A 12,038-nucleotide genomic window follows, 5' to 3' on the forward strand; every position below is an offset into this window, starting at 1 on the left:
CTGCTGCCTGCAATAATCTTTCTTCCTACGCACACTGTGGGCCATAAGTATTTCAACGTTTCGTGTTCTCCCGTGTTAACTTAAATCGGATACTTTCCACTGCTTTTGTTTCTTTAGTTATTTTATTATAAATCTGTTAATTCATTCGTACGTTCCTCACAACGTGAAATATTAAAATTTAAAGTAGTCAAATTTGCTGCAGTTTCTCGACAATTGCAACGAGTAGGAAGGTCCTGATACTTATGACCGGCACTGTGCTGTCTCAGTTTCCCAATTATATTATTTTCTTTCTACCTTTATCGGACTTTTCCTCGAGAATCGTTTATCCACCGTTCGTAAACCTTTCCTTTTTCGTTTTTTAAAAACAGTTGCCATTGATCGTGCAACCAACGGTTGCATTCCGAAAGATACCCGCGAGCAATCGGCTTGAAAAGTGAAAATAGATCGTACTATTGCAGCCAATTGCGTAAAACGTAATGGGATTGCGTAATCCAGTGTGAGAAATTAATACTGAGAGTTTAATGAGCATAATAGTTTAGAGCAAAATAGTTGCTGTCATATAACGAATTTCCTATTAATAATGAATAACAACGAAGTAATCTTTATGAATATTTAAACGAAACAAACATTTATCCTTTCCAATTGGTATAGAAAAATTGGACGTTGCAAATCTATCGTCTTATAGATTCAGTAGTGTAACTACTCCCTTACGTGTAACTCGATTGAATTATTTTGTAGTTGCACTGCTGAACGTATTTACGCTAATTATACACAATACCCAGGAGAAGTTATCTGACCGCGAGATGCGTCAACGTTTCTCCAACGATTTTTCGAAATTACAGAACGTCGAGTGCGCAAGTTTTTGTGGATAAAAATTGGTAGAGCGCGCGGAGAACCTAGAAGGGACGTAGTTCGATTGAAATTAACATTTCCACGACACGAACTGCGATGGCATTATTCGATTACGTGGTGTATTATTTCTGTGTTCCGCAGAGTCAATTATCGACGGCCGTACGTGATAACAATCAACGAAAGAAAGAAATTCTCAGACCAACTGATAAGAAACTGAAGGAACATCGAAAGGTCTATTGGCATACCTGGAATCTATGTGAACAGAAATAAGTGAAACAAATTAGTATCTAATTGAAAGAAACACATTGGCGACTACGTTTTAACAGTTTATCCTGCTTTGGTGTGCTTTGAAAACGTGATCGCTGGTGCACTGTATACACGTGACGCACACACGAATCGTGATCGAGAACCTCCATTTACAGAAATCGCTGCCTAAGTTTCGGTGCCCTGCGTGTTCTCTGTGTTCTAAAAGAAAAGCACATTCATTCATTCGTTATTGATAAGCGAGCATTCCAGGACCGCAGTGATGTGCGAAAGGAGCACTGCCAGTCGAAGGATAAGATCCGATTCGACGATGCAATCGTTAGACCGACGCGTTTCCCGACGAAAAAGCACTTGGACGACACGTTATTACATTCGATGGAGCCAATTTTGTACTCTACGCGGTCTTATATCATCTTTTTCTTCAATCGATGTCTTCACTGTCCTTTAATCTTCGTGATATCCTCAATCCTCTCATTTATCAACACTCGTCTCTCATTTCAGCTCGTAATTACTTATCTATAGCAAGCTCTATCATTTTATTCTTTTTCTTTTTTTACTCGACGATTGCTGTGTAATTCATTGGATGAAATTCATTTGGCAAAGTTCTTATCGATCTTTCTTTTTGTTAAACAACGTTAGAAAGGATAGAAGCCAATATAATGTAAAAAGATCGTGTTATGATGAGAGGATTAGTGTTCCCAATGACTCAATCGTCTTCGGCTCATCGAACTTCCAATCTTTCTACACTGCTATTTACAAATTACCACGATTACTTACGAATATGTGTTGCAGTACGTACGTAGCAACGAACGTTCGACGATAGCTTTCAGAAGAATCGTTAATTCGCGGAGAAATAAAAATCCGAAGAGTTTCAAGTTCGATGAATCGAGGATACGCAATTGTTAAAGGATTATTGAATTCGAATAGCGTGGACGAGTAAAGGGGAAAGCGAGCATCAAGGAAAGTTAATGTCGTTTCTTTCGGGCTCCGCAGATCGTCGGTTCACTCGCGAACTAAATGAAAGAAAAAAAAAAAAGAAAAAAAATCAATCGCGTAGATTTTATCTGCCGAGAGGCGGTATGGACGGTAAAACTCTAGGAAAGAATTTGTCGGGAAAACACGCGACCAAGTAGAGTTAAAGTCGAAAGTTGCGCAAACCTTTATTCGGAACCTCTATACCTCACAGTATCGAATTATTCTTTTATATCACGATATTTCTCTTATGTGTCGTTATCTTACTAGATTTTGCACGTAACTATAAGACATTTAAAAAAAAACAATATTCACAATATTTTATATAAACTGTATACATATATATACATATACATATATATGTTTATTGATCTACATGAAGTAATAGATTGCAAAATTGTGCACTTTTTATCTGAAGATTTTTACGGTAACATTATCAGCACTGGTAGGTATAGATGCGTTTGTATAAAGAAGAACTCTGTATTGTACTAGCATTTCTGTTAATTTTGTATGTGTCGTACCGAGCAAGGTTGACCATTCTTCCCGTGAACGTACATGTTTCGTACAATTTTGTATTAAAAATATGTATACGGAGAAACCGTTTTTACGGAGAAAGTTAAGAAGGAAGAAAATAAATGGTGACCAAGCTCCGTATTCTAACATACGCGATATTGTTTCAATGTGTTGTCACCGAGTAAATATTATAATTTTCGCAAACGAGGCTATTCGAAACATTCGCGAGAAAGATTCGTAAAGGACTGAAATATCCCATCGAAATTTAAACCATATAGAAAACTGTTGAGAGGAATATTTACTCGTTTTGTGTTCGTGCCAGACCTGATTTCGAGATTCTAGCAGCAATTTCGCTGACACGGATAAGAAGTTAGACACAACTCTACGGGATACCGGATCAATTTGTCACCGGTATCCCGTAAAAAAGAAAAGAAGAAAGAAAAATCAAGCAGACACACATAGATAAAAAGCTGCACATCGAGCGGATTTGGTCTCTTTTCTTTTTTTTTCTTTCCTTTCGGCGCTCGACGTGCTTTCTTTTCTCACGAAAGATCAAATAGAAAAATAAAAAAAAAAAAAGAAAAGGAAAAATGGAAAGATTGTTTCACACTAGGCGTGCTTGGGTACATCGTGTCATTCTGCCATTGTAGACGTATCGTTGCAAATTTATTACTTCGCTAGGGCACGGCGGTGTAAAGAGACAAACTTGTGCCGTGGCTATTCGACACCAACGAGATTACATCGATTCCAAACAAGAACGATATCATTGGATGCACATTCGTTCAAATAGATATTATGATACATCGAGGAAAAAGCAGCGGTTATACTTGATGCATACATATATGGTAGATAGTAAATGAATAGAAAAAAAAAGATAAAAAATAAGTCTTGAGATAAGAGGAACGGTGAGTGTGCTCGATATAAATATACAACACCTTTGTATTTTTTTTTTTTTTTTTAATGCTTTCACACACACACACACAGGTAACTTTTATGTTTGGAGAATACGCGTCAGTCTTGTTCAACGCTTTATTTATTAACACAATGGCAGTTGTTTTTGCGAAAACGATACTTTACACTAACATCAACTTACGATATTGGTTTATGTTTTGTAACTTATTTACATACACATATATGCATATACACATACAGGGTTTCCTTTTTAACATTTCACATATTATCCGTATCGAGTGAATAACATATAGTGATAATAAATATTTGGAAAATACTTTTTTCATAGCGAATTCCTAAATGACTACTAAAATGTTTCAAATGGAATTATACATTTGATTTTTGTCATTATATTGTTGAACATATTAAGATGAATTCCATAAACATAGAATGTACTTTTATTTCAAATTAACAAAGTTGATAAACGTAGAACGTTGCTTGAAAATAATTAGTAGAGCAGTAGTTCACGAAAATCAATTAAACTAAAGCTATTAATTGGATTCTACAAAAGGGCGAAATCTTACTTGAACATGTATTTAAAAAAAAATAGTCTTTAAAGTTTAGTATATACAAATTACATTATCGTCTATACTATAAATTATACTATTAATGTGTTTAATCCTCATTGATTTTATTAGACCAGGGATAAAGTGAGAAATGTTTTCAACGTGCTGTGTTTGTACGTATATACACCGTTCAAAAATAAACTGAGCGAAAAAGACAAGTATTATTACTTCCAGTATCATAAACTAGATTACTTTGCGAATAGAAGTATCAGTTTCAGTTTGATGAAAAGAATGTATACAATTCCATTAAAAAAGAAAAAAAAAACAAAGCTACGTTAGCTTCGTAACGCGATGAAAAATGATATTTTCAAAATGTTCATTATCGTCAAACATGGTCTAATCGACACAGATAAATTTCAATTCGTAACTTTTTTCTGTTACACTGATTTCTTGCAAAAGGTTGGAAAAATATTAGTATGAACACTCCGTAGGTATACATACATATATTATTTGTTATATGTAAAACAGTATCTTTTTTATTGAAATTAATTGAGAAACTATCTGTGAAAAGACTTCGTAACAGTAAACAGAACAGCGAATGGAACGATATATGTATTGAAAGTATAAGATATACATATTATCATTGGGTCTGATTAAAATCAGACTCTACTACTAGTTTGCATCCAATGTGACCGCACTGACGTTCTGATAGTCGTGCCTTTAGTAGCCATGTGCGGATACTCAAAATTTACGAACGATTCTATCCTTAAGACGGGCTCGAATTTCTTTTTTATCGGACTTAACATAGGTGTTAAGGCTATATATTTAACTTTTTTCTACGTTAGATACATTGTTTAATTAATGAAATAATTAAATATTAGTTAACAACGAGAACAGACGCATATCATAGCGAAAGCGTCATAAACAAACTTTTACGTAGCAATCTATCAACTTCAATTTATAGCAAACAATTAATTTATATTTGTCGATTTATATCGAGGTATAAATTTAGAATTTGAAAATTATTAAAAAGAAAGATTATACGAATAGGTATACAATCTGATTGTATAAGATTTACCATTTTCTTCTAAACAAACTATCAATTTTGATTACCTTCATACTCGAGACACATTAGGAAATATATTGAGAAATGTACGAAATGCAAATATGAAATTCTAAAATCATCAAAAAAGAAGAATTTTCTAAACAGATGTGTACAGTGATTTTATTGCCTTTTTTGCATTTTTTACTTACTATATCAGCTGCTTATTTTTGAAAGAGAAGTTATTATGATTATATCACACTCGGCGACGCTATGGTTTCAGTAAACTACGAAACTCATTTCAAACGCAAATTGCTATCAGAGAACGATAGGAAGCGAAGAGATTGTGCAAATAAACAGAAACTCATATCCGTTGAGAATAATCGTTAAACACGAAACACATTGTAGATATCTCGAAATGATCATTTGGATTAAGTATATTACGTTCATCTGGTTAAGTTTATCTTATTATTTTTGAATTAATATATCGCATATTTATGCAGGGTATCGCGTTATGTTATCATTCCGTCGCAAGTGATAAAATCTTTAATTCGAGAAAACTGTCGCGAAAAATTTGTGGAAATTTTAAAGGCGCAAAAATGCGCACAGAGTTCATAATACACAAGAATATAAAAATAGAATATGTAAACAAACTACTTAAAATTTTATTTAAAAACAGAGATAAACTACTTAAATTTCATTTCTTTAGAAATGTTCGTAGTAAAATTCCCTACATAAATACAATCTGCTTGTTCAATTCGAAGTGGAAAACGAAATAATGCAAATGCTACGTTCTAAAACATTTCTTCGAACAAAATGTAATTCCACAGATAATTGCGAAACGTGGGAAGATTTATAATGGAGCACGCTGTATTTTCTCCGCGTGAGACACGACTCGCGAATAAGATTAAAAATTGCAAATTCTCCATAAAAGATAATCAAAGATTTCCTCGCTCCACTCGAAACAGGAAACTAGACAAAATCGGTTTAAAGCTGTCATAAAATTACACGTTTAAAGTATTTCGAACATTTTCCCAATACAAAATGTATTCGAGGGATAATTACGCTGGAAATCTATAGACAGACTTGGCTGCTCCAGATTAACGTACGAATCAAATTTTATCAAAAAAAATTATCCGCAACCTTACTTACTCCGTTGAAAACGTAACACCAACGATTCACAAAGAACATTATTGTCAACGAACATGCGTGACACCGTTTTGCTAAGATCCAACGAAAATCGAGCCCAGTCCGATCGCGGTAACATGAAACGCCCGTGCAAGCCTAGTCTTCAGGCGCGCGCGCGCGCGCGCATACGCACACTCACACACACAAAATAAAAGGAAACACATAGAAAAATCATACATCATAACGAGGACTGTATAAAAGATGTGACGACGTGACTTACGCTAGGTGTGGTATTGCCTTGGTTCACGTGCTGGGCCGGTACATCGTCGTGAAAGTAATCGTCGTTCTGAGTTCCGGGTACGCTCTGAGCAAAGTCCAGGAGACGACGGTTCGGGCTGTCCGGTGTGGTCGGCAGATCGTTAGGCAAATTTGGGAAGCAGGACGAGGCGCTGCGCCGATGTCGCGAGAGACTGTAATGCTCATAGTTACGATAACAGCCTGGCCCGGTCTGGGCAGGACCGCGTCCGCACGCGGATTCTCCCTCGGTGCTGTTACCATCCACGCCGGACATATTGTGACCTGGAAACAGGTTCCGCGTCCGTTCTATCTTTCACAATGCCGTAATCGGTAATCAACCTTGACGCAAGAATAGGCGAGGATTCGCTCCAACTTTTGCACTCGTCTTCGACAACGTACTCCAATAGAGAAAGAGAGAGATAAAGATAGAGAGAGAGAGAGAGAAAGAAAGAGAAAAGAAGGGAGAGAGAAGGACAGATAGACAGATAGATATGTATAGAAGATGAGGAAGAAAAGAGGCATGCAGCGATATTTTCTCGATGAACGACGCTTTTTTGCTTTAACAAGTAGGCTTGGCTCGATTGTATACGAATAATGGGAATTAAATGTTTCGGCTTGGTCCGGCGTGGTAGGCTGGTCGTTAGGTGGATCAGGAGTATAGCAGGACAAGTATATGGCAAATCATAGATACCAGCGTATTAGCGAGCATTGCGTAGCACGATTACAAAAAGAATTTTGTCCCAGTTGCAATTTATGTACAGCATATTTCCTCTGATTGACGTGATTCCTGACGCCGAACGTTTAGATATTCGTTGATGAAATATGAATTTGACGCGACTTTGAAAGCAAAAGTAAGACGATTCTTGGCTTGACGTGATCTTGTACTTTGATACTCTTCTGTGATTGGTACGTCTTATTTAACACGTTGATTTCAATAGAATAAATTTTGAAAGCAAATGTAAGACGATCGTTGGATACTTTTCGATACTCAATTATCAAAATTCAAGTCTGTTCTTTCGGGGAAAGTATTACAACGTGTTGATCGATTATTGTGATTAGCTTTCACGATTGAATGACACATTAATACTGCATGTGACGTGTGGTGATTTTTTTTTGCTCATTACAAGTAATGAACTAGAACATGAGCAGCTTTTCATTTTCATTCGCCTTAATTCCATTTTTGTTCGTTATATTAGCTATAGTGCTTATTACGTTTCGTTCAGAAGGATACGATTCTCATCTGAAAAACTAAATTCTGATAATTGTATCACAGCAATTGGTGAAAATGATCGGTCGTTTCGAATAATTTACAAAATTTTCATATTGTACTATATGTACAACTTACGAATAAAAGATTGATCTTCGTCTTAATCGATTCCTCACTCGGGATCTCTTCCTAAAAATCATCTTAATTTTGATTCAAAGATTTAACTGCAATTTAAAAATATCTTTCCTTTAAATATTCAAATGTACCATTTTGAGAATATTTTGTACATAAATGTGTTCCATGGTATCATCAGTGTTCTGATGTATTTATTCCCAATTATATCTAAGATCAATATTGTTTCATGAATATAAAACAATTTTAATTATAGAAAGAACAAATAATTAAATAAATATATATATACACTTGTATTTTTTGTTGATATCAAACGAACATACTTGCTAACAATAAAATTCCTATCAACGTTCGAAATATAAATCATCGACAAAGGTAATATCGATATAAACGATACCAATAAATTTTAATAGTGTTTGCTCACCATCCACGCCGGACATCTAACGATTTGGCAAGAGGCTCGATGTCCAGTTCGTGCGTTTTCTCGCACCTTGATAAGTTTATCAATTATGGCGCAGGTGCTATGACAAAAAAAGATGACTGATCGTGCTTAGTGTGTCAGGTGTTAGTTATCGCTAGAACTCCGAATACGGTCATTTTAATACCTGTTCTCATACTTTTTTTTATTATTTTATTGATGTTCAATAGGTTTGTTGAAATATTGCAGATAGAAAGATTTCGTAACTGCACTTCTTAAGAAATTCTGCAAGATAATATGATAAAATTAATAAAAAATAATATTATGTAATTGTAAGATGTAATTGCGCAAAAGGAATGACATATACTTTTGAAATTCTGAGTTTGCATGAAATACGATAATATAAAAATAAATTATTTCCTTTACGTAGGGTGACCCAGGCTTTTTCCACGAAACTGTGCCAATATATTTTATGAATATAAATGAGAGAAAAAGTATAGGAGTATAGGTTCATATACAAAAGCTGCGAAAAATATTGGTACAGCGGTCTATTTATCACAGCATTTACGTACTAGTTAATTATGTCCAAGTATATTAAATTTCGTATCGTTTGGTGGTATCTTCGTACGACTGTAGAAATTTGATGCTGCGAAAATGAAATATATACAATCTCATAAAAAATCGTTCTCGTTGGCGAATACACTTTGTAGCCACCGTAAATACTGCATTAAAAATTTATAACAAAAATATAATGGTTTCTCATTCGATGGAATATATGAACAGATTGATGTTGTACACATTTCCATTAACTTCATTTTAAAATGTTTTCCGTTCTCATAAATACAGGGTTGAGATCTGCGAGAAATTGAATATATTATATTATAAATTTCTCGTTAATTTCCTTCAATGCCTTTATTAACCTGTTTCGTAACACATTTTTAGAAATAAAAATAAAAAGGTATCAAATAAATATAGGCTCGTATAAATGTTTCATTAGAGACTTATATAAAAAACATAGCTAACGAAAAATTTATTTCGTATTTCATATAACGGTTCAACGAAGATTAACCTTCGACCCTCGAGATCGCTCGATATCTCATCACATCATCCCTTCGGACCTTCACTCCTGGAGAAGAAAGTTCTCTCAACAAGAATTGATACTTGTCAGAAATTACTACAAGGCAGAGGTTTTTAATCTTTTCATAAATGCATACCATCAGCAGAAAAATTACAAAATTTCGGTATCTACAAGAAAAGAATATCTCGCATGATTACTTTCGATGACGATGAAATTTTTATACTGTACATTGTACAAATACAGTGGAGTCTCGGTTATTCGAGACCCGTTTAACCAAAGTTCCGTATTATCCGAGGTGCTTTAGAACTTTACAGTAACTTCATCTTTTTCGAAATTTTAACACGAAGAGCTTTTAAGAGCACGAATTTAATATTTCTTAATTAATTAACCCTAGATAGATGTACAACATCACGCTATCAAAATGTTTTCTATATATTTTATCATACGAGCTGCGAACACTAATAGACTTTCTCGATTACTCGAGGTAGACCCCGTCCACGTCACATCGGATAATCGAGATTCTATAATTCATGTAACCCTCTCACGTACTACCAGTGGTACGTGTACCATTCATCGAAATTAAAGAGAAGCCGTGAGAAATTTTTAATGTAATAAATTCAATTTCTAATAGATGCGAATCCTGTATTTAAGTCTGGTAAATATTTTAAAATAGAACTGTCGGAAAATCAATATTCTCTACTTCGTTGTACATTTTAAATTTAAAGATGCAAAAATCCACGTAAGATGCAAAAATATATAGAATATAGAGTATTCGTTACAATATTCAATGGATAAAACTAAGCTTAAATTCCATCTGTTTAATAGCGTTGATAAAAATATTAATTTGTATGAGTATCCACAATCAAGCATTTCTGACCTTATATTTAGAGGATATTTTTTTTCTCATTTCTACTCACAGAATATTCTCGCACCAGTCTTGTGGAAAAACTTGTGATCACCCTACATATTTGATCAATTCAAAGATGGGTTCTCTTTATAATCGCATAAGATCACCCTTCGTCGTAATTCGATATTCATTCGCAAAGTATAGAATTTTAAATAAAATACACGCGTCGATCGTATCAATCCGAAATATTCCGTGTAAAACGGTTGATCGTTCGTTCCTTGTATAATTTCATAATACAATTCAATATTTCGATACGAGATAATTAATCGCTTATAGAAGGAATAAAATCAATTAACACGAGCGCAATTCAACGAAACATTATTTATTTCGTTGAAATTATGAAAACACTGTGTTTGATGAAAACGATCGCCGTCGGTGTTCTACGTGGATAGGATGATATCTCTCAGGGTTTTAGTGTTAATATAATTGATTAACCTTTCTGGGTGAAGAAGAAGCGAAGTCCTGATTCAGTCCGGCGTGGTAGGCTGCTTTCTTATCTATACGTAGGCCGTATATCGAGAAAGTAGCGGAAGCGAAACCAAAAATATATCGATAAAATAGCTCGTTACCATCCACGTCGGACATATCGTGAGCTTAGGTAGGTGCAATTAGTTTGTCGGCATCGACCTTGGCATAGAGTCGGTGATGTTCGAATCTCGGGCAAGTGTGCCGGATGGTCGTTCCAAATGCGAGTGAGAGATCATTAGTTTGGAAGTTAAGTTTCGGTCTGTCCGGCGTGGTAGGTTGATCGTTAGGTTGACTGAGGAAGCAGCAGGAAAACGAGGCACCGCAACGACGCCACGAGGGACCGTAATGCTCATAGCTAGGATAACAGCCTGACCTGGTCTGGGCAGGGCTGCGTCCGTACACGGATTCCCCCTCCTTGCTGTTACCATCCACGCCGGACATATCGTGACCTGAAAACAGCCTCGGTATCCATTATGTTTTTCATTATGCCATCAATTCATCAACCTTGACGCAGGATTAGTGGGCTCATTTTCCAACATCTGTATGAGAATCGAGATTACACGAAACGCTAGTAGTCGAGATATGTGAATCGGATGGAATACGATTTAAGATGATTGTGTTTGTCATGTTGGCGTTCTTAGGAATCTACCAAGCAAAATCGATAGAGCAAAGGATTCCCAACCTGTAGGTCGCGACCTCCAAGGAGTCGTCAAGTTTTCTTCGTGGATCGCTACGGTTATTTTCACTTGCAACTATTTCTCTGCAAAAATTTATTTATTTATGATTCGCGGTGTTTTTTTTTTATTTTAACGCGGCTATGTTTTAACGGGGTGTTTTATCAGTGATCGTAACGTTACTTCTTAAAATCAATGGAAAGAAGAGACTTAAGGCCTTCGTGCGGATATTGGGAACACGTTAAGGGAGTATTCTACTGCATATTTTCGCTCAGAGAATCGATCTTTTTGTGTTCCTAAGCGTAAAGTAGTCTTGACTTAAGTTACGCGCAAAGGAAAAAGCGGACCAACGTGTATACGGGACTTTGTATGTGGAATTTTGTATATCTAGTGAAAATTGAAAATGTTGAGATTTTTTTAATTACTGCCTTTTTTTCACTCTGCTACTAGCTTCGATATAGACAAACTTATGTCGATCAAGAATTTTTTTGGTTTTTTTAATGTACAGGGATCAGCATAATGATCAGGATCATGAAGCTATGAGAAGATCGTTTTTTAAACGAATGCGTTTGAGGATATACAGTGCTGTTAATTTTGATTATTTCTCTTTAAAGATATTTTCAAACGTC

The 12,038-nt window shown here is 35.3% G+C and overlaps 1 protein-coding gene across 6 annotated transcripts in view; it reads right to left on the reverse strand.

The window, feature by feature from the left end:
* The window catches only part of LOC100646670 (potassium voltage-gated channel protein Shab), a 70,576-nt gene that overhangs the window by 32,893 nt on the left and 25,645 nt on the right, over positions 1-12,038 (reverse strand). For all 6 annotated transcript variants that reach the window (XM_048409162.1, XM_048409165.1, XM_048409164.1 and 3 more), the window contains exon 5: positions 6,509-6,807. In XM_048409162.1, coding sequence (XP_048265119.1) covers positions 6,509-6,807 — 299 coding nt within the window. The remainder of the gene's footprint in view (positions 1-6,508; positions 6,808-12,038) is intronic.

This window comes from Bombus terrestris, chromosome 10 (genome assembly GCF_910591885.1).
Source record: "Bombus terrestris chromosome 10, iyBomTerr1.2, whole genome shotgun sequence".
NCBI lineage: Eukaryota > Metazoa > Arthropoda > Insecta > Hymenoptera > Apidae > Bombus > Bombus terrestris.